The sequence below is a fragment of the Indicator indicator genome, chromosome 4 (assembly GCF_027791375.1).
Source record: "Indicator indicator isolate 239-I01 chromosome 4, UM_Iind_1.1, whole genome shotgun sequence".
NCBI lineage: Eukaryota > Metazoa > Chordata > Aves > Piciformes > Indicatoridae > Indicator > Indicator indicator.
In genome coordinates, this window is record NC_072013.1 from 10,710,356 (window position 1) to 10,733,392 (window position 23,037).

At 56.1% G+C, this 23,037-nt stretch overlaps 1 protein-coding gene across 1 annotated transcript; it reads left to right on the top strand.

The window, feature by feature from the left end:
• The first annotated feature begins 16,591 nt into the window (after positions 1-16,591).
• On the top strand, positions 16,592-22,760 carry LARGE2 (LARGE xylosyl- and glucuronyltransferase 2). Its single transcript, XM_054400341.1, has 14 exons — positions 16,592-16,691; positions 16,958-17,214; positions 17,604-17,686; positions 17,956-18,079; positions 18,531-18,702; positions 18,861-18,965; positions 19,206-19,318; positions 19,860-19,985; positions 20,110-20,265; positions 20,376-20,539; positions 21,348-21,626; positions 21,954-22,100; positions 22,266-22,461; positions 22,563-22,760. Exons 1-14 carry the CDS (start codon positions 16,592-16,594, stop codon positions 22,758-22,760), a joined length of 2,220 nt encoding a protein of 739 aa, XP_054256316.1.
• The last annotated feature ends 277 nt before the right edge of the window (positions 22,761-23,037 follow it).

The window sequence follows — 23,037 nt, forward strand, 5'->3', positions numbered from 1 at the left end:
AGCTCCAAGTCTCTGTCCAAATGAGGATACAAGGGGCAATGAAGCACTCCAGGCTCCGAGCATAGCATTGCTGGTGGTGGCAGCTTGCACCTCTGATCTCTGACAGCCCTCCTGAGGCCTGGAAAGGCAGCAGCTGGCAGGGGATGTTGGTGGTGTAGTCCTTGAATTCCTGAAGTGCTGCTGATAGGTCTATTGCTTGAAGTGGTAGTCTGAGGGGAAGGGAAACCCAGGTCGAACAAGATTAAATGGCCTTTTAATGCATGTTTTGACTTGGAGGCATTTTGTTGCTGTTCTCTGTCAGGGTGCCGCTGCCCTCAGCCTAGCCAAGGCCTGGCATCTCAGGAGAGAGACTCTCTGTGACTTTCCAGGAGGAACAACACGTCTGGCAATGTGTGCAGAGCCCTGCTGTGAGGCAGTGACTGCCTTCTGCCTCCAGATGCCTTTTCCAGAAAGCCATTTAGAGCCCCAGACTGTTCCTTGGATGACTCCCTTCTCTGATTCATTAGCAATGTGCAGTCTCTGCTGTAATGTCCCGAGCCTGCTGTGCTAACGCCTGAGCAGGAGAGGCCATATCTTTTAATAACCATGTGATGCAGCTGGAAAAAAAACTTCTGGACATGCAGTTCTCTGGTGGCCTAAGTTAATGGAAACAACTCCACAGGAGAGATGCAGCTGAGGGAGAGGGTGATGTAAATGCTTTTGGGTGAGGGGGGCAACTGCTTGTGGACTCTCATTAATTGACCTCAGTAATGTTTATAAATATGTAAAGGGTGAGTGCCCAGAGGATGGAGCCAGGCTCTTTGTGGCGATGCCCAGTGACAGGACAAGGAGCAATGGGTGGAAGCTGAGGCATAGGAAGTTCCATGGAAACAGGAGGAAGAATTATTTCACTGTGAGAGTGACAGAACACTGGAACAGGCTGCCCAGGGCGGGTGTGGAGTCTCCCTCTCTGGGGATATTCAAGACCTGCCTGGATGAGTTCCTGAGTGACCTTGTATAGGTGATCCTGTTCTGGCAGGGGGGTTGAACTAGGTGATCTCTCAAGGTCCTTTCCAGGCCCTAGCGTTCTGAGGTTCTGAGGTTCTGAGGTTCTGAGGTTCTGAGGTTCTGAGGTTCTGATCTGCCTCACCCGAACTCCCCTGGCCCCACCTGGAGAAGGCAGTAGGTGTGGAGGTGGGTCGCGGCAGCCAGGCTGCAGTGCTGGCAGGTGATACAGGTGGTGCTGTGTGGCTGGGCTGCAGCCGTTGGACGTGGGCTCCACCGTGGAGGTGAGGCTCTGGCCATGTGCGCACCGGCAGTCTGCTTTGCGGGTGCCGGCGGTGGCCGTGCAGCGGCTGATCCCGCTGGGAAGTGCCGCCCTGAACGGCAGCAGGCACATGCAGCGTTAGCCCTGCTGATGGTGCCTTTGCTTTAACAGCTCTTTGCTAATGGAAGCGACTTGGTGATCGGTTGGACTTGATCTTGGAAGTCTCTTGCAACCTGGTTGATTGTGTGATTCTCTGTGATTCTGTGGTCTTGTTGCTGGCAGCTTCTATTTCCTCTCTCAGGTGGGTCTCAGGGGCTTGGCTTTTACCTGCTGAACTGCTCCCTGGAAACGCAGGGCTGTAAGAACACCAGAGGGAGGGTTGTGACTGCGAAAGGGATGTGTTCCAGGCAGATTTGCTTCATATCCTGTTCCTTCTGTTCCAGAAGTATCTGAGGTTCTCCCTTTAGACCCCTTTGGCTGAGGTGGGAGCTGACAGATCAGGACAAGCAGAGTAGGGATGGTGGAGGGGATAGATACCTGTGCCATATGTCCTATGCCATAATGTGTGTCCTCTCACTGGCCGCCTGCCACCTTATAGCCAGATACTGAGGGAGACTCACAAAGCACAAGGAGTGTCCAGCTTCGTTGGTGGAGGAGGGTTTTGCTGAGCAGCTGTGATGCTCTACTTCTTTGGTGGAGTTGCTGGGTAGCAGGTGTTGTAAAGGATTTCTTCTTTCCAGCCCTTGTTGGGATTGATGTTGTTTCACTTGTTGCATATCGTGCTGTGCCAGGTTGACTCAGGGTTTGCAGAGAGGTGCAACAGGGCTGGTACCAGCACTCTGCACACTTAGTTCTATGTGGTTTTAAAACGGGTGGGGCATGCCAGGAAGATGGGTTTTGGTAGGGTTTACTTGCTTTGTAGGTCCTGTTCCTCCTGCATCTCGGAACAGTGATGTGTGGATAGAGGAGATTTACATCTAAACTCCTGATTCCTCTCTGATTCCTTTGCTCCAGCTTGCTTGCATGGCTGTTTCTGGTCTGCACTTTCTCCCAGTCAGGAGGTGATAATCCCTGTAGCCTCCTGGGAGAAGAGCTCATCCCTTCCAGCCTGCAGTTGTGCGGTGTGGGAGCTGGAGGAAAGGGATGCACTGGTAAGATCCCAACTGAGGAGCTGTGGCGTGCAGGCTGCTCTGCTCTCTGCAGCCCAAGTTGTGTGGTGGTTTGGGCCTGCCTTCCCTCGTCTGCCTTTATCCCTTCTCTCTCCCTGTTGTGCATCTATCTGGATAGACTCATCCTGACTCCCCTCCTGGGAGTGCCCAGGGTATGCCGCAGAGGCTCAGGTTACTGGACATGATAGTTAATCCCTTCATGGCTTCACAAGCTGAGCCCTGCTGCTGTCATATCTGGGAGGGGGCCAGGAACCTTGCATCCCTCCCTCAGCAACTTGTCCTGCTGAAGATCAGCGTGAGCACTCACAAGTGTTACGATGGAGCACGATGGCTGTGACTTTGCCAGCACTTCTGGGGACACGTGTACAGTCCTCCTTGTGTGGGTGGGGAACGTGCTACAGGACAGTGCAGTGATCTGAGACCAGGGACATGCAGCACACAGATATTCTCCCATGGGCTGCCTGGGTAGCCAAAGGTGACATTGAGCTGTGCTTTGTAACACGCTGGAGGAAAGGGACAGGACCAAGGTGTTGGGTGCTGCTGGCCTTTGACACTCCGGGCTGTCCCCAGAGCTCTCTTATGCAACAGCAATTCACATGACTGTCTTTTGAGTTTCAGGTGACAGCAAGCTCCAAAAACTTCAGGTATGCTGAAATGTGTCATCTGCCCTTCGAGCTGAGAATCCCTGGTTAAAGGGTGGTCCTCACAGCCACCACCACAGCCCTGCCAGCTTCTCCAGCTGTACCCCTGCAACATTGGCATCCTTCAAAGGTTAGTTATCTTGCTTGTTAAGTAGATGGTTTACATGTACTCAAACCCTTCCTGTCTTAGTGCTTCTCTACCCAAGTTGGTAATTGCATGGCAGGAGGTCTTGCCTCTGTGGGTTTCCTCTCTACTAGACATGTGAGTGTTTGGGTCCTGTGGGAAGACAACACTGGCCCAGCTCACTGGAGGGAAAGACCAGATTCCCTCCACGGAAACTTGGAACAAAGTGTGGTCTCACCTCCATGCTCAGTTCTAGCTGGACTTCCCTTGAATGTGCACATCTGGATCCTTCTCCCCAGACATTGCTGTGGTCTATTGACTCTTTCTAATGTAGTGGGAAGTAAGTGAGTGGGACCTGGGCTGAGGAGCTAAAACAAACTCCTTGGGTCAGGGGAAATGGGAAGACCCCCTTCTGAAGGCTGGCAGCTTGTACAGGCGTTGTTCTGCCCTAGCAGCTGCTTTTCCCTCTATCCCTTGCAGCAAGTGTTTCTGTGGGGCCACTGTTTTCAGTGGTCACACCTCTCCTCTGCCCCTCATTAGTGCAGGGCTTGGCATGCCAGCAGGAGGGAGCCTCAGCGTGTCTGCGCCTTGATGGGATTTGTCAAGGCTCCTTCCCTTTTCTTCCTGTTCTTTGAGGGCTGAAACAAAGGAAACAGAAGAGAGGAATTCCAAAGAATAGGAGCAAGGGAAGAGAGGGACGCTGGAGTGACAGGCTGCCCCTGCACACACGCACCCCCTGCCTGTGTCTGGTGGGGGCAGAGCTGGAGGCAGAGCATTGTGGGCAGGGAGGCCCTGCCCCAGCACCCCTGCTCCCAGCTGTGCCACCAGCTGCCTTGCTCCCCATGCTGTGGGGGCAATGGGGTGCTGCAGCCCAGAGAGCTCCTGTCACCACTATGGAGGTAGCTGCCCTGGTGAGGCTTTCCCACTGCGTGCCCAAGTGCCAGCAGAGAGGAATGGAGCTTGGGTTTGCTTACTGCCTGCTCTCAGCAGAGGCACACCAGCCTGAACACAGCTCAAGGGAAAGGAGACATTCTTTGACCTGCTTTGTTTGTCGTGGGCTGCAGTAAAAGGCTTCCCTCTTTACCTGTGCCAGGAAAGTTTCCCCCACCTGGCAGCCTCAAAAGAGCCCAGCACAGAGCTGAGCAGCCTGTCTGGGTGCCAGGGCAGCAAGGCACCTGCCCCTCCCCATCCTGGAGCCAGATAAGCACTCGAACAAGGACCTTCTGTGCAGACAGGTCTGTGAAGTGGAGACAAACCTGATCTGGCACTTGTGTTGTTTCCCAGGAGTCAGGGGCTTGGGAGGTGAGTTATGGCCAGCCAGGCATGGCTGCCACAGGTAATGCATTGTTGGCTCTGATGGAGCTCCTTGCTCCCTCCTCTGCCACCCCCAGCACATCACGCAGGTTTCCCTTCATCCTGCCCTCAGCCCTGCTATGCATTGGATCAGGGGAGGCAAGAAGGTGCTCAGCAGCCCTGGCATAAAGCACTTGAGGTGGAAATACATCCTTTCCAGTGAACCCTGCCTTCCATTTAAGCCACAAGGAACAGCCTTTAAGGCACAGTTTCTGCTTCCTTTCCTTCTTCCTCCCTGTTCTCCTCCTGGCAATCTCTGCGCTCTGTGGTTTAATTAGAGAGTGGAGGAAAGTGCTTAGCCTCCAAAATGTGCAGATTAGGGGGGTACTAATCCTCTTCTTCAACGGGTGCTCACATCCTGCTCAGTCTGTTAGTGAGCTGCTGGCCCCAGAAGTTTGGCTGGGGAAACTCAGACAAACTCAAGACCTCTCCTCTTGCTTGCTGTGCAGAGGATGCAGGGCCAGGGGATGACAGGAGAGCTGTGGGGGGAGGAGGGCAGTGAGCTGTGAGCTTCTGCAGGTCTCAAGGTGGGTTTGTATTCAGCTCTGGCTGTCTTTCCTTCTCACACCCTGGCTGCTTTGGGTGCTCCAGGAGCAGTAAAACAAATGTTTGGTGTTTTGGGCTTGGGTTGTTTTGAGTGCTGCCTTCCTGTTGTGACAAAAACGTTATTTCTGTCAGAGGAAGCAACAGCTTCCTTGTGTACCCTGTGTTTGTCTGCTGGGTGATTCCATGCAGGTTTTGTGCCATGGTCCCAGCTTGTCTCTCCTCTATCCTTATTCCCAGCTGGTGCCTGGCACTGCTGCATGAAGCCAGTCCTATCCTCAAAGTGTCCAGCAGATCGAGGGAGGTTCTCCTCCCCCTCTGCTCTGCCCTGGTGAGACCTCACCTGGAATATTGCATCCGGTTTGGGGCTCCCCAGTTCAAGAGGGACAAGGATCTACTGGAGAGCTATCAGGATGATGAAGGGACTGGAGCACTGCCCTATGAGGAGAGACTGAGAGCCCTAGGAGTTCTTAGTCTGGAGAAGAGAAGGGGGAATTTGATAAATGTTTATAAATATCTGAGGGCTGGGTGTCAACAGGCTCTGCGCAGTTGCACCCTGTGATAGGACAAGGGGCAATGGATATAAACTCCAGCACAGGAGGTTCCACCTCAACATGAGGAGGAACTTCTTCACTGTGAGGGTCACAGAGCACAGGAACAGGCTTCCCAGAGAGGCTGTGGAGTCTCCTTCTCTGGAGACTTTCAAGACCCATCTGGATGTGTTCCAGTGTGACCTGTGCTAGATTCCGTGGTCCTGCTCTGGCAGGGGGGTTGGACTTGATGATCTTTGGAGGTCCTTTCCAACCCCTAACATCCTATGATCTGTGGAAGCTGAGATCCCTTTGTAGGACATATGCTGTCAGGGTGAGGGGAAAGGCAGTGTTTGCTGTCCCAGATGGAGGCACTGAGCCTGGAAGAAGGAGTGGGGAGGACAAGTGTGGTGGGAAGGATAAGACGTTTCCTAGAGGCAGGGAGGGGGCTTGTCCCTGATGGTCACAGCCCATCCAAGTGAGCACTCTGTCCCACTCCTGGGACAAGCTGGACACTGCAGAGAGGTTGCTGTGGGCTGCAGAAGATGTGAGCTTTTGTCCTGAGCCACTCATCTGCCACTTGGCTGAGCTGAAGTACCTCTGCCTTTGCCCTTTGGTGTGTGAGTTCAGGGTTTAGCTCAGCAGTGTGAGCAGTTCCAAGATAGGAACAGAAGGTCCAGCAGGAGAGGAGTGCTGAGAATGATCAGCAAGGACTTTGGGAGCATTCTCCTTTCCACTGCCTGGCTTTGGCAACTGCCTCCCCTCTGGGATCTACTTTCCCTCATTTTTTTTTTTACCCCCATCAGTAGCTACCTCATTTCCAGTTTGCAAAATGCCCCATATGATTTTTTTTTGCAGGTTAAGTTTGCAGTCTCTTAGCCTCCCCAGCATCTCCTCCTCCACAGTGCTGCCAGAGCCTATGGGCAATGTGTAAGCCTCTCTATAGCTCAGGTATTGCTTCAGGCCTTACAAAATGCCCAGGGCACCCTGAGTGGATGGCACGATCGCTGCTTGGGTTTTTTAGAGCCTGCCTGAAGCCATTCTGGCTTGCTATTTATAGTGCAGTTGTTCCATTCCTCTGTCCCTGAGCTCTGCTTTCAGCCTTGCTTGGGCACTGAAGGCACCAGTGCCAGGAATAGCTCTGGGCAAGGGCAGACATGGGAGTGGCTGCTTGAGCACAGCTCCAGGTTCGGGCTAGTCCCTGACGGAAGAGGCACCAGGCTGCATCCGTGAGCGCTGGCTCTCGGTGAGGCTCAGCCTCTCCTGCTTTTCACACAGGAGGTGAAGGGATTCTCTTCCTTGCCCCTTGTGTGTGCCTGGCTCCCCAGTGCTGCTGAGGCTGCTGTGGTAATGCTCAGCACTGTGAGAGATGGTATCTGGAAGTGTTACTCCAGTGCCAGGTACCAGTAGGACTAGTGAGGGACCTTGGTGTGACGTGCTTCGCTCTGAAGGGCAGTTGGCATGGCAAGCCCTGCCCCTTGGCATGTCCTCCAAGCAGTGACTGTGACCTCTTGGTTATGTATCCTGAACTGCTGCCCACTAGGGCAGGTGGATGCCTTTTTGGTGGAGCACCTGCCCTCCCTTGCACAGGGCCCCGTGCCTGTTGGCCTTGAGGGAGCTTGAGTTGAGGTTGGAAAGGAGCCTGCAGCACAGCAAACACCAACACCCTCCTTAGTCTATCTGCTTCAGCAGAGCTGCGCTGGCCCTTGGGGTCATGAAGAGTGACTTAAGGAGCTGGGGTTGTTTAGTTTAGAGAAGAGGAGGCTAAGGGGAGACCTCATTGCTCTCTACAACTACCTGTAGAGAGCTTGGTGCTGGTCTCTTTTCACAGGTAATTAGAGATAGAACAAGAGGGAATGACCTCAAGCTGTGACTGGGTAGGTTTAGACTGGATATTAGGAAAAAAAAACTCACAGCAAGAGTGGTCAGGGATTGGAATGGGCTGCCCAGGGAGGTGGTTGAGTCACCAACCTTGGATGTGTTTAAAGGTGGTTTGGATGTGGTGCTTGGGGATGTGGTTTAGGGGTGAACCTTGTAGAGTAGGGGTGTTGGTTGGACTTGGTGATCTTGAGGGTCTTTTCCAACCTGAATGCTTCTGTGAGTCTGTGATCATTGCTGCTTGTCTGGAGAGCAGAGCTAAACAAATAATTAACTACTCGATTTAGTGCCCAAAATTAAAAGCTGGAGATAAAAAAGCACAACCAACACAGCTGAGTTTGTGAGACTCTCTATCTTTTCTTTTAAATGTAACACAGCTCAGTTTCAAGCTAAACAATGCAAAATGAGGCTTTTTTTTTTCCCTTGGAAAACAAAGCATTTTGTTCTTGTTCAAAACTTGCCATGAGGTAGCAAATAGCTGTGAGCTGCAGTTTTCAATCAATAACTATTCAGCTGAAAACACTTCCCCAGCTCTGCCAGTGACAGTGCATGGCAGGCACCTGAGGGCCTGGCTCATAGCCATGCCCCTGGCACCTTCTCAGAGGTGGCAGGGAGGATGGTGTCATCTCTCTTGAGGACTTTTTCAGTCAGAATGCTGGTTTGAGGTCGTTGGGAGTCCCTTTGACTCCTTTTTTTGCTGTAATTAACCTAATTAACTTTGCAGAAGAGAATGCAGACTCTACAAGTATGTATAGGGAGTTAGGTCTGGTCACAGAATCACAGAATGTTAGGGGCTGGAAGGGACCTCGAGAGATCATCCAGTCCAACCCCCCTGTCAGAGCAGGATCACCTATACCAGGTCACACAGGAACTCATCCAGGTGGATCTTGAATATCTCCAGAGAGGGAGACTCCACAGTCCCCTTGGGCAGCCTGTTACAGTGTTCTGTCTGCCCTGGGATGTGGTTTCCCCTGTTGTCCCACGGGGGAGCAGCTCCTGGTGCAGGTTAAGACCCTTTCAAGGGAGCAGAGAGTTCTGGGGGGGATTGTGTGTGTTTAAATCTCCTGTCAGTCACTGCTGGAAACTTAAGACATCAGGACTTCACAGGCTGAAATTCCCACCCCTTTGCTGCATGGGGCATGATGCCTGCTGAGTGCTCTGATGGCAGAGCTGGAGCTGGCAGAGAGCTTGTTGCAGACTACGTTGGGTAGAAGCAGGAGCTCCCAGCTGCTGACCCTGCTCAGCTCTGACCCCAGAACCTGCCATCTGCAGCAAGTCTGCGGCGTGGAAGTGTCAGGAAAGGGCAGGAACGAGGAGGTATTGATGCCAGGAGCAGATCCGGTGAGCAGGACACGGTGAACCTAATGGATTCAGAGCTGGCCATTAGCTGCAGCACAGCAGTCAGCAGAACTGCAGATATCAGAAACCTAATCCTGGCAGAGGGAAGGGACCTGGAGATCAGCCCAAACGCTGCTCCTCTTCGGTTTCGAGAGGCAGGCAGGGTCCTCTTGCCCCTTGTAGTGCTCCTGCACACTGCACAGATTGGGTCCCTCCTTTGCCTAGCTGTGCTGACCATGGGGCATGTGGAAGGGATTTGATCCAGGACTCTGTGGCCTCTGTGTTAGTGTCAGAGCAGCTGTCATGGTCGTGCTCCATCAGGCTCAGAAAAAGGGCAGTCAGTGTCGATACTTCACCTGCCAAGTATCCTCCTGCCACCAAACAACTGGTAGTCAAGGGAGGTAAACCTGGGAGCAGTGTGTTAACAGTTATCTCCTCTGTGAACTTGCTGGGAGTCTCAGCAGCACCACTGGCAGGGTCTCAGGGTGGAAGGAGGCACTGGGATCGCCTCCAGGTGCCAGACTGGAGCGAGGCTGGTGCAACCCACCAGGATGTGTGGGAAATGAGCTTGGTGGAAAAACCATGACCAGCATAGGACATGCAGGGTGCCCCCTTGCCCTGAGCTTGGCACTGTGGGCAGAGGGCTGGCTGAGCACTGGGGGAAGGTGGTCTGCTCCAGAGCCATGCTGGAGGGTTGTGCAGCTCATGGGTGAGGGGTTTCCTGCTGGCAGGGAGTGACTTGGTCCCTGAGGGGTGATCCTTACTTCTAGCCCAAGGTGATGTTGGCATGTGTGGGTGAGAATCCTGGGCAGCATGCCTGGTGTGCTGCAGCTCTGCTCACACACAAGCTTTCAGGGTCTACCCTGCTGGTCCCCTGCTGCCAAGTAAGGGCCAAATGCAGCACATGCAGAGGAGTGCAAGCCAGCAGCTGCCCTGTGTTCCAACACACATGGCTGAAGGTTATTGCCAGCTGGAACCTTCCAGCTTCTTCTTGGGTCTAACAGGAGTGAGAGTGCTTAGGGACCATGTCCCTAGCTGGGTGGCCACCTTTTGACTTGCCTGAGAGCTGGAGCAAAACACAGCTGTCCAACTTGTAAGGGTTGCAGGATATTTGGTAGACTTAAGCCTCCTACACAACACTTGCATGCTCTGCCCTGGCACTGGACTTCCCACGTGTGCCCTGCACAGCCCTCTCTCCAGCTGGGGCTCTGCTGGGCAGCTGAATCCCATGCCCAGTGGTGGACAGGGAGCCTGGCTGCAGTGGCAGACTGTGTCTAGCAGAGCCTTGTGATCAGGAGTCCCTGCCAAGAAGAGTTGCTCCCTAATGCATTCCTGAGGTTGTAGATGTGGGGAGGTAAGCAGTGAGGCGTGTTCCAATGTCAGTCCCAGCCTGAACTTGCTTGTTTCCTCTGGAGAGAAGGAAACAGCCTGCCGACGGAAGTCTCTGTTTCAGCCAAGCTTGGAGCTTCAGCTAACACCCTTCAGAGACTGTTAGCTTCTCTTCCCCACGTGCTGTGCTTCTGCAGGAGAAGATGGCTTTTCAGTGTGACCTTTCCAGAACAAAAAAACAAACTCTCAGAGCAGCAGAATTGTGTGTGGTGATAATGTTATGGGCCTGGGGAGAGCGTGATGCAGGAGAATGAGCCAAACTGAGGTGCAGCTGACTAATGTCCCAGGAAGATCTTCACCTGTCTGGGATTTTTCTCTGCAGTTTGGTGGTGTTGGGGGCAGTAGGAAGATAAGGATACTTTCTTCTTTTACAGCTCATGTGCTGTTTGGAGAATAAATCTGATGAGGAGTGACTGAGGGAGGTGGGGCTGGTTAGTTTGGAAAAGAGGAGGCTGAGGGGAGACCTCATTACTCTCTACAACTACCTGAAAGGACATTGTAGAGGGGCTGGTGTGGGTCTCTTCTCACAGGTAATTAGTGATAGAACAAGAAGGAATGGCCTCAAGCTGTGACTGGGTAGGTTTAGACTGGACATTAGGAAAAACTTTTTCCCAGCAAGAGTGGTCAGGCATTGAAATGGGCTGCTCAGGAAGGTGGTTGAGTTACTAAACCTGGATGTGTTTAAAGGTGGTTTGGATGTGGTGCTTGGAGATATGGTTTAGGGGTGAACCTTGTAGAGTAGGGTTAATGGTTGGACTTGGTGGTCCTGAGGATCATTTCCAACCTGAATGTTTCTGTGAATCTGTGATTCTGTTACCCAACCCTGTGGCTGCTGCTCCATCCCATCCCTAGAATGGTGTCTAATTTGCCATAGGTTGCTCTTTCCAGGGAAATACAAAGGTTCTCACTTAAGTTTTGCTTATCATAAGACCGGGGAGGGAGGGAGGGACAGCATGGTAATCTGGAGCATGGGGTTTTAATCCTGCTCTGCTGGCCAAATTCCATTCCGCCTCTCTAAATTCCTGCAGCTGCCCCACTCTGTGCTGCCTGTGTGGCATCCACCAGCTGGCACAGCCCTGCCTCGAGTAGCAGCATTTCAGCCACAGGGAGAGGGACAGGGAGGTAACCTCAAACCGTAAGGTGCTTTGTCAGATGGGTGCTGCGGGATGTGCTTTAAAGGTGACCTGCTGAATGAGGAGCCAGCCTGTCCCCTCCCATCCCATCCCTTTGTAAGAGCAAAAGAGATCGTCCCCAGTCACCTCTCTTCAAAGTGTGGTTGGTGCCTTTGCTCCGCTGCCAGCCTTGCTGTGCAGCTCTCACCGTGGCTGCCAGGCCCTTTGCTTGCCTCCTGCGAAGCTGCTCTGTTGTGCTCCTGCTGAGGTAGCCTAAGCAGGTCAGCTTAAACTGCTGCTGCTCTCCCAGCTCCAAAAGTGAGACCTGGGAGAAGGATTTGCAGTTTCTGTTGCCTACAGCTGGGTAAGACAACAGGCAGTGTGAGTCTGTGAAATCACTCCTGGCTGCTCTGCACCTCTTTACTGGCAACATCTCTTCACTTGTAATGCCTGTAGGTACACAGGGGGTGCAGCAAGCCTGTGGTGCCCCTCAGACCTGCAGACAGTGTCTCAGCATTCCCTCTGCAGGTGCACATTAGCTCTAGGAGAGACAACAGGCTAAGATGCCCACCCTTCCACGGCCCTTGCTGCCAGTTGCGGTGTTGTGGGAAACCAGGGCTGCTCTCCTCTGTGCCCGTGGGTCTGGGGAAAACATGCTGATGTGGTGGGAAAGCTCCCACTGCCAGCTCTCCCTAAACATTAACTGCTCACCTGACGGTCACCAAGCCATGGAGAGCGAAGGCCAGCTGGGCTGAGTCACGCTCCTACACAGAGAGGGCATCTTGGAGGAGCAGGGTGCCAGCACATGGGCAGCCCTGGGAGGGAGCCTGGGGCAAGCCAGGTGGGTGCGCTGGCCTAGGAGTGGAGGCTGCTTGTGCACGGAGGGGTGGCTGGTGTTTGTGCAGCTGCCCAGCTCTGCTGGCTTGACGCTCCTTGTGCCCTGACTATTGCCTGGTCATCACTGGCAGCATCAGGAGTGTCCAGGCATGAGGTGAGACCGGGGTCCTGCCTGCCCCTTCCTTGGTGCCTGCTGCCAGCCTCTCCCAGCAAAAGAGAGCACCCGGGTGCCTCTTTCTGTCAAGTTTGCTGTGTTCCTGCATTCCTGATCCCTGGCAAAGCAGGAGCCACTCTGTTCCCAGGGAGAGAAGGTGAGGATAAGCTGCTGTGAGCAGCACTTCTGCCCCACACCCACATGCTGGGTTCAGAGGCTGGCAGTATTGGAAATCTCTCATCTTACTGCTGGCTGCACTTGTCTGGTGCAAGCAAGGAGACTGAGGAGGGAGGGCAGAGAGGCCAAGCACCATGGCTGTAGGGATGGCTGCAGCTGGGATGCTTGTGCTGTGCCCAAGCTGCTGGAACCCGCTGTGCCTAGAAGCTGCTTCCAGCTGTGCCCTCTGCTTGCTGTGCCTTTAACATTCTGTGGGGGAGGAGAGGCTGTGTAGCTGCTTTTCTGCTTACCATCTCCTCCTCAGCACCATAAACATCCTAAAATGCCTCTGCCTTGCCCATGCTTCCCAGCAGCCTACCTGCTCCTGTTCCAGCTGATGAGAGCCTGATGCTGGGTCCTCACTTGCTGGAGCAAGCAAGATAGGGAGGCCTGGAAAAGCTGTGGAGAGGCACCAGTGGTCAGCCAGACCTGGAGGTGGTTTCCTGCCCTGGAGCAGTGCTGTTGGCAGGAGGCCTTAGCTTCTCCCAGGAGCACGGGTAAGCCCTGCTTGGCCATTGCATCTGATGCCTCAACTGGACCACTTGTTTTGTGATAGATACCACAGTGCAGGGACAGGACAGTCACAGAGCCTGCTCCTCATGTGCCCCTGGGTCCAGCAAGGGAGCCGAGGCAGGGTACCCCGAAGGGGGGTTCTTTTCCCTGCCAGAGCTGGGTCGGACATAAAGGCGCTGCTGAGGTGCAACTGCCTGTTGTAACCAGGGCTCTGCAAGGGCAGGCAAGAGCTTCCTGAGTGGAAGCTAAATGTGTCTCCTGGGGCAGTGATTTCAGTGCTGCCTGGGTGGAGACCCAGCCTAACCCTGCCCTGCAGGCCAGCGGCTGCCTTTGTAGGCACTGCTCTGTCTCTGGGAGGCAGGCCAGGGCTTGTGTTGCAGCTCGCCCTTGGGTTACAGGGTGGGGGGCAATTTGTGTTTCATCTAAACTGCTATGCAGGCAGACTGCATCCCAATCCCTCTGCCTGCTGCCGGTGGTGGCCTCCTCCCACCACACCCAGTCTTCTCCAGGCACCTTTCAGCAGGCTTCCACCAAGGCAGGCAGGAGGGCAGGGGCTCCTCTTTGGCTCCAGCCCGGGGCAGCAGCTTGCTGCCTTTCCCCAGCCCTGGGGCCAGGCTTGGGGGGAGCTGCAGGTAGATCCCATCTCGGCATAGTTAGCATTCCCAGCCCTGGCCTCCCGCTCCTCACTCCTGCTGCCACCCCATGCCGCTCACTGCTGCTGCGCTGGCCAGGGCTGGGGGACGCTGTCTCCTTCAGGGAGCTCTGGGCTGCTGGGGCAAGCCTGGGGGATCGGGGACCAGCTCTTCTTTCCTTTGGCACGGTGGAGTTTACATCCTGTCCAGTGGGACCAGTGCTCAGGCAGATGGCAGCTGGTGTACCTTCTATCGGGGTAGCACGGAGCACACCTCACCCTCGCAGGACTTGCAGCCCCACTGTGCCAGCTAAGGGGAGGTGAGTTAGGTTCTGCTGCCTGCCGGAGCCCTCCCGAATCTCTCCGTGTGGATGAAAATTCCTGCACCTGCCCCGGGAAAGGAGGAGGCAGGTGCTGGGTCGGGGGTAAATCATCCCCATGCTTTCCCTTTATCTTAGCAAAGGAGGGATTTTTGAGGTCTGGGAGCGGGAAGGGGGCTGGAGGGAAGGTGGGTGGCTTCCGATTTACTTTGGGCAACTCCGTGCCCCTGGCGCGGGGGGGCTCTTGAGCAGAAAGCGAATTTAATCTCTTGTTTTGTTTGTTCTTTCTTCCTCCGAAAGGGCGGCCGGTGTGGGGGGAGCTCGGGTTTGAGAGCGGGAAGGAGCGGGGGGGGGGACGAGTCAGATCTGAAAGGGAGGAGTAAAGAGAGGACGGGGAACGGCAGCCCCGGAGGGAGCAGCAGCAGTGGGCTGCCAGTCGGCTGGGGAGGAGGAGATGAAAGGCAGGTAAGGAAATGGTCTCCTGGGTGGCAGCTGAGTGGCCAGGTGAAGAGGGGGAAAAAGGTGGCAGGAGGGGTGAGGGTGCTTCAGGGTGGGGAGTAGATACAGTCCTTGGATTCCTCCAGGATGGCTTTTGACAAGTGGCCTGCTGCTGGTCCCATCCTGTCCTCCAAATTTACCCTCCCAGTAGCGTACTCACACGCGGGCTAGGGGCAGGGTGCCATTCCCTGCAGTGAGGGCCCCCCCCCAGAGGGGCCATTGCGGGAGGTGGGAGCAGGAGGGGTGCTGCTGTGTGCTCCCACCTTCTTGTCTTCCTTTGTGCCAAAGTCCCTTTCCCATCCCTCAGTGCCAGCTGACCTTCCTCCTCTTGCCTCACCCCTGCCTCTCCTGCCTAGAGCTCAACACACAGTTTGGGGAATACCCAGGTCAGGCAGGAGGGGTGGAGATTGGCTTGTGGGACAGGAGACAGGCTGGCAGCAGCGTGCAGAGGCCTCGCCAGGTCCAGCATGGCAGGGAGAGGAGGCATGTGGGCCTGGCATGCTCCATGTGTCAGGTCCCTCTTCCCTGCCATGCCTGTGCTTGGCCCACTCTGTAGAGTGGGAAAGCAGTGTGATGCCTGGCCTGGCTTGCAGGGAGCTGTGGTGCCAGCAGGACCCCTTTTCTAGCAGAAAAAGGGGTGCATCCCCCAAGTGCTATGCCTGCTGCCACAAGGTCTCAGCTGCATGCCCCCAGTGGGGTTAGGGTGACCATGCCCCATCTCTTGCAGAGCCTGAGCCTGTTGCTGCAGATCCCTTGCTCCTGGCCAGCTCGTTGCTCACCCTCAGCAGGCAATTCCTGCAGTGGGCAGGTGTTTGCCCTCTGGCCCTGGGGGCCGTCAGAGTGGTGTTCTCCCAAGCTGCCTGATTCAGCCCCCAAGTGCTGGCCCGGTGGCCCCACAGGCATCTGCACATCAATGGGCTGCAGTGGGGTCTGTGCTCCCGCAGGGTCTGCGCAGGGGGGAGCAGACCCTAATCCGCCTCATTCATCCCTGCAGCAGCTTTTGTTGAGCTTCCAGATGTTGTGCTGAGGGCAGGGGCTCAGCCTTGAGCTGCAGCAGGCAGGCAGGGGTGCGGAGTGAGCCAGCCTGCTGGGGAAAGGTTGGTGTTCCCTTGCTTTGAGGAGGTCTCTGTCTGCTCAGGGCATCTGGCTCTTTGGGGTCCTGGGGAAGGGCCCCTTGGAGATGGGCTTTATGTCCCCACACTGAGTGCAGAAGCAAGGTGGGAGGCATGGTTGCTCTGCCCAGTGTCACCAGTGCCGAGGAATGAAGGTGGCACAGCATACGAGGCCAGGGCTGAGGTGGCAGGGCGAGGGGGTCCCCGGCATGCCTCACTGAGCCAGCCGAGCTGGGAAGTGAGTTTCACTGAAGCGTTTGGGATTTTTCCACCTAACTTTGTTGGGGCAGGTTGCTGTTAGCAGAGGTGGAGGCGTTTGGCTCGTGGCAGACCTGGGTCTGGGAATTCTCCCCCAGCCCGCAGGCTGGGAAGGAGCCAGCATGCCCAGCAGGGTTCCTTCCCTGGCTCCATGGGCTGTGCTCTCACCCAGCCTGCTGCGTCCTTGACACCCCTGTCTCAAGAGCAGTCCTGGCCCCTTCTGCATGCAGAGGCAGTGGGGGAGGGACCTGTGCTCCCTCTTCAAGGGCAGGCTCCATTAACCACCCCGTGACCAGCCACCTGGTCTCCAACGTCTCTCCTCCCTGGTGAGATCTTCGTTCTCTCCCCTTGGCCTGTAGAATGGCAAGGAGCAAGGAACAGAGCTGGAGTGAAATCTCTTAGAGGTCTCCTTCCTTTCTCTTATGTTTGAGGGCCTTCTCAAGAGCCATGTGGCCATGGCATGGTGGTGGGGCAGACCCTGCAGAGGTCCAGGTGCCCCAGCATGGGCAGGAGGGCTAGGAGAGGCTCTTACAGGAGACGTGAAGGGCTGCTGTACTTGCCCAGGCAGGAGAGGAGGGACATCCTGATGGGAGGTGTCAAGGCACCTGGGTATGGGCTCCAGGACTGTTGGTGACACCACTCTTGCCCCATACAGGCTCTAGGATGCTGGGGACAGCCGGGCTTGGGCTGCCCACCTGATCCTTGGTGCCTGTGTCCCACTGGCACACCATGTTGCGCTCCTGGCGTGTGAAGCTGAAGCTGCTGCTCGCCACGGTGACCCTGGCCATCCTCCTTTCCTGGCTCTACCTCTTCGTGGGCAGCCTCGAATGTGAGTGGACAAAAGAGTGTGGGCAGGGGAGGCTGCCACCTTGGAATGGCTGCTCTGTGGCCATGCAAGTCACTGCAGGGTGTACGAGCTCTGCATTTCCAGGAGTGTCACAGGGCACAGGGGAGCAGAGCTGTGAGGTGGGCTGGGCACACGTCAGGCATGCTGGGATCCCTCAGCTGGGGCTCTGCCCCACCATCCACACCCAGTCATTCCCAGCTGAACTCTGCCTTGCTGTGCCCATGGCATGCCCTGTGCCTCCTCCGCAGATGGCCGCTTCCTCCTGCTGCCCCCCTGCCTGGGTGAGCAGCCGAGCCGGGACGCGGAGCGGGAGGCGCTGGCCTCACGGGTGCGCAGGGTGGAGGAGGAGAACCTGCAGCTCCGCCGCCAGCTGGGCCGGGCACAGGCGGAGGGCAGCGACAGCAGCCCGCAGTGGGGCACCTCCGCCCGGGATGGAGACCCTGCCAGGAGCCAGAGGAGGAACCGCACGGCCTGCCTCAAGCAGCGTGTGGTGCACAAGTGTGAGGTGGGTGATGGCACCAGGACAGTGGCACGGTGGGTGGGGGGTGTGGGAGGGGACCCTGCCTGAGCATGGCTGTGTGTGCCACCCACCTGGCACTGTGCCCTGGCCCATGCAGAGGCCTCATCCTGGTTCTCCATGGTGCTCAATGTGCCACAGCTGATGGATGAGGGTCTCTTGCTTCTCCAGAGAGGGACACCAGACAGGAGGAGTGGCAGCCAGACTCCTGGCTCCTGCTTCTGAGACAGAGGAATCCCACCTGTCTCTGGGGCTCCTTCCCTGGGGGTAGGGCTGGGGCTGGAGTCTCCTCTCATAGCACAACCCCAGGGGAGAGCTGGCAGAGCCCTGAAGTGGGGGTGTCCAGCCTCAGAAAGGTGCTTCTTGTCTCTGGGCAGCTCCTGCACGTTGCCATTGTGTGTGCTGGGCACAACGCGAGCCGGGATGTAGTCACACTGGTGAAATCCATCCTCTTCCACAGGTAATGGGGAGGTGCTGTGCCAGAGGCCCACTGGTTTGGGGTTCTCAGATGAACTGCTGCAATGTGGGAGGGGGGCTCTAAGGCCTTTCTCCACCTGTTATGCCATGGTTTAGAGGGCCAGAAGGGGATTTGGTTCTCCCAGATGGCTGATTTTTCTCAGTTTCTCCCCCGCAGCTGATGTCTCTCCCCTGGCAGGGCTGGGAGGGCTGGGGGCCACGTCTTCTTCTTCCTGCTGCAATGCTGAGTGCTGCTGTGTTTGCCCTTGGCAGGAAAAATCCCCTCCACTTTCATTTCATCACGGACTCGGTGGCTCACCAGATCCTCCAGACCCTCTTTGAGTCCTGGATGGTGCCTTCTGTCCACGTCAGCTTCTATAACGCCGATGACTTGAAGGCAGGCACTTGTCTGTCCCTCCTTTGTTCCAACCCAGTGATCTGAGGGCAAGCAGCCCAGAGGGGAGAGTGGAAGGGGCTTTATTAACTGTTTTCCTGCTGGTCCCTTGCTCACCTGCTCCCCTTTCTGGGCTTGCTGATGCAGCTGAGAAGAGGGGCACAGGGCTGGTGCTGGAGGGAAGGGAAGGCCCTTTAGGGTAGCACTGCCTTGGTAGCAGAGCTGGGTTCTCCCCTGGGGTTCAGGTGGGGGTTGTGGTGGCTGGAGGAAGAGGCAAACCAGAGTGAGGGCAAAGGAGGAGATGCAGCGAGTGTGTGCTTGAAGGGCCTGGGGAGAGATGCGTGGCTGCTGATGGTGCAGCTGGAGATGCTGCTCCACAGCTTTGTTGTGCCTTTTTGCTGGCCTCTTCCTCGTGGGGTGCCGTGCCCAGCCCTGAGGCCATGTCTCCTTGCAGCCAGAGGTGTCGTGGATTCCCAACAAGCACTACTCTGGCATCTATGGGTTGATGAAGCTGACGCTTACCAAGGCACTGCCCTCCAACCTCTCCAAGGTCATCGTTTTGGACACTGACATCACCTTTGCCACTGACATTGCTGAGCTGTGGGCTGTCTTTGGGAAGTTTTCTGGTGAGGACGAGGTGCCTGTGGGGCCGTGACAGGGCCCTGGGTGCTGGGCTCAGGGTGGTAGTCCCCAGCCAGCACAGTGAAACCAGCACAGTGGATTTGCTTGGGCCCTCTGGACCTGCAGCAAGAGGTGCTGCATCCCTGTCCCTCTGTTTCCTCAGACAAGCAGGTGATTGGGCTGGTGGAGAACCAAAGCGACTGGTATTTGGGCAACCTGTGGAAGAACCACAAACCGTGGCCAGCCCTGGGACGTGGCTTCAACACTGGTAAGTGTGGGCCTCTGAGGTGGGCTCTATAGCCTCATGATGCATTGAGCTGGGGTAGCACTTGGCACAGAGGGGCTGGGGGCAGGCTGAGGTGAGGCAGGAGGTGTTGGGCATGCATGGGGTCTTGTGGCTGAGCTGAAAGAAGTCCCAGGGGCTGAAAGCAGACAGGCTGCTTTGCTCCAGCTCTCTAATGGGTGGGTGCTCCCTCGGTGACACAGAGTCCTCCTCCTTGGCACGTAGGGGTGATCCTGCTCCTGCTGGACCGCCTGCGTCGCCTGGGCTGGGAGCAGATGTGGCGGCTGACGGCGGAGCGGGAACTCATGAGCATGCTGTCCACCTCGCTGGCTGACCAGGTAACTCTCCTGCCTCCAGGGTGGTTCACAGGATCACAGGATGTTAGGGGTTGGAAAGGATCTTCAAGTCCAACCCCCCTGCCAGAGCAGGACCATAGAATCTAGCACAGGTCACACTGGAACACATCTAGATGAGGCTCGAAAGTCTCCAGAGGAGATTCCACAACCTCCCTGGGGAGCCTGTTCCAGTGCTCTGTGACCCTCACAGTGAGGAAGTTCTTCCTCATGTTGAGGTGGAACCTCCTGTGCTGGAGTTTATATCCTTTACCCCTTGTCTTATCCCAGGGTGCAACTGAGCAGAGCCTGTCCCCTCCCTCTTGACACCCAGCCCTCAGATATTTATAAACATTGATGAAATCCCCTCTCAGCCTTCTCCAGACTAAAAAGCCCCAGGGCTCCCAGCCTCTCCTCATAGGGCACATGTCCTTAATCATTCTGGTAGCTCTTTGTTGGCCCCGCTGTGTTCCTGTAGCACTGCTGGCACGGAGGGGGACGTCCTGTCTTCTTTGTCCACCTGTGCACTCGCCTGTCTCTCCCCTAGGACATCTTTAATGCAGTGATCAAGCAGGACCCAGCCCTGGTGTACCGGCTCCCCTGCTTCTGGAACGTGCAGCTGTCTGATCACACCCGCTCAGAGCAATGCTACACCGAGGTCTCGGATCTCAAGGTGGGTAGTTTTGAGACTGGGGAGGGCCCAAAGGACAGCACCTGCACTGGAGCCAGCCTGTGCCTTGGGGAGCACTGGATGCTGTTGGCTTCCCCTCTGTGGAGTGACACATCGCTGTCCTCAGGTGATCCACTGGAACTCACCCAAGAAGTTGAGGGTGAAGAACAAGCATGTGGAATTCTTCCGCAACCTCTACCTGACCTTCCTGGAGTACGATGGGAACCTGCTGCGCAGGGAGCTCTTTGGCTGTGCCAGCCTCCCCAGCCCACCCAGCAACCAGGTGAGGGCGGCTGTAGCTCTGCCCCAGAGTGTGGGGCGGACAGAGACCTCATGCAGCCACCCTGGCTCAGCCTGGGGCTGCTGCTCTCCCTCACCCTCACGGCATTGCAGCTGCAGCAGGCACTGGAGGAGCTGGACGAGGATGATCCCTGCTACGATTTCCGCCGGCAGCACCTCACGCAGCACCGCATCCACCTGTTCTTCCTGCAGTACGAGTTCCTGGCCCTTCCCAGCCCCACCGATGTCACCCTGGTGGCCCAGCTTTCCATGGACAGGTACCTGCTGGTGGGAGGTTGGATCCTGCCTCTGCTCCTCTGGGGTGGCTCCACAGCTTGGGAACTATCAGGAATCTTGACACACAGGTTCCTCGCCCTCACACAAGGTCTTTGTAGTGAGGAGCAATGCCCCAAGCTGGGAGGAGCGTTTCTTCTTACTCCCCTGTGGTAGTTTTAGGCTGTACCTTTAAAATTTTCCACAGATCTTGAATAGAAAGTGGTAAAATGTGACTAAATCACTATTGGGTGTAAAAAGGAAAATAATGATAAGTTCTAAACAATCCATTGGGCATATAACAAACATAAGCTGGTAATGAAAACTCTCTCTCTCTTTTTTGGCTTCCTCACTCTGGGAGATACTAACTTTGCACTGTGCTGGCTTCTGCTGACCTTGGCTGCATTGTTTTGGCTAAGTTCTAGCAACTCTCTGCTCTTTCACTTGTCCCTTTGTGTCCAGAGGGGTAAGGAGGGGGACAGGGAGTGGGAAGCTATTAGCAGCTCCCCTGGTTTATGGCCAGGGGGGTTTCTTGTGCTGTTTATAAATTGTAAATACCTGTAAATATTGTAAACACTGTATATTCAGTACATATTCATTGCATTTCATTGTAGATTGTAGTTTTGCTTCTAAATACAGCTTCATTTGCTTCCAGCTGGGCTGGGCTGGCAAATTTAACGTTGCGGGGGGAATTTTCAACCCACCACATCCCTCCCCCTGACGTGGGCTTAGCTAACCCTCAGGCACCCAGTTCTGGGTTTGGCTGAGCTGTTGTGGGGTACATCTGCTCAGGCAGTGCCCTCTGCTCCGCAGGCTGCAGATGTTGGAGGCTATCTGCAAGCACTGGGCGGGCCCCATCAGCCTGGCGCTGTACATGTCAGACGCGGAGGCTCAGCAGTTCCTGCGCTACGCCCAGGCCTCGGAGGTGCTGAGCGCTCGCCGCAACGTCGCCTACCACATCGTCTACAAGGAGGGGCAGTTCTACCCCATCAACCTCCTGCGCAACGTGGCCTTGGCCAACACCCAGACGCCCTACGTCTTTCTGACGGACATCGACTTCCTGCCTATGTATGGCCTCTATGATTACCTCAGGTAAGGCTTTCTCCAGCTGGCTCTCGCTCAGCCTGCCAGGCTGCCCCCACGCTGGGGTTTGCAGGAAACGCCCTGGGCAGCAGTTCTCAACAGGCAGAAGACTGTTCAGCCTTGGGACCCTGCCCTTGGTTTTGTTGCACACCAACCAGTAGATGAGGTAGCAGCCATGGCTGTGAGGGCTGCTCTGTGCCTCCTGTCCCTGAATGACACCACTACCAAGTGTCTAAACCCATTAATACCCTTCTGGGCAAGCTGGAGGGGCTGAGGAAGGAGGCTGTGTCCATGCGTTGCAGCCAGGGAGACCTCACACCCTTCCTGTCACCACAGGACCTCCATCCAGCAGCTCGAGCTGCCGCAGAGGAAGGCAGCTCTCATCGTGCCAGCCTTTGAGACCCTGCACTACCGCTTGACCTTCCCCAAATCCAAAGCAGAGCTGCTCTCCATGCTGGACATGGGCTCCCTCTACACCTTCAGGTAGGGACTGGAGCTGGCCGGCTGTCCAGCGGGACTGTCACACCCAGCAGAAGGCTGGTTTGTACCTTGGGGCTTGTGAGCAGCTGGCCCAGAGGATCACTGGCATCCTCTGTCCCAGGGAGCTACCAGCTCTCCTCAGTCTCTCCTGCCCATCTCTCCCTCTAGGTACCACGTGTGGCCAAAAGGCCATGCCCCAACTGACTACGCCAAGTGGCGCACGGCCACCGTGCCATACCGTGTGGCCTGGCAGCCAGACTTCGAGCCTTACGTTGTAGTGAGGCGAGACTGCCCCAAGTATGACCAGAGGTTCGTGGGCTTCGGCTGGAACAAGGTGTCCCACATCATGGAGCTGGATGCGCAGGTGGGCAGCGCCTTGGAGGTGCTGGGTGTTGTGGGGGGGTCTGGGCTGGGTTGGTACCAGCAGGATGAGGCTGACAGTAAGGGCTGCTGCTTTGCCCCCAGGAGTACGAGCTGCTGGTCCTGCCCAACGCCTTCATGATCCACATGCCCCACGCCCCCAGCTTCGACATCTCCAAGTTCCGCCTGAGCGCAGGGTACCGCGGCTGCCTGCAGACCCTGCGAGAGGAGTTCCACCAGGACCTGTCACGGCGCTATGGCGCTGCTGCCCTCAAATACCTCACCGCCGACAGGAGCCTGTGATGCCTGGGGACAGAGGCTGTGGGGTGCTGGCAGGATGGTGGAGAAGGGAGCACACAGGGCCTCCCTCCTGCCCTGGCCCCCTGCTGCAGCCTGGCCCAAGGCAACGCAGCTGGCGGCAGAGTCTCTCTGGCACAGCTAAAGGGATGGATGCTTCTGCGTAAGTTGGAAGATGCCAGCTGCAAGAACAGCAGTGCCTGCAGGTCAAGCTGCTGTGGTGTGGCCAAGGGGATTTTTTGGAGCAGCAGCAGCATTTCTGTGTTACAGGAGAGCCTCCCTG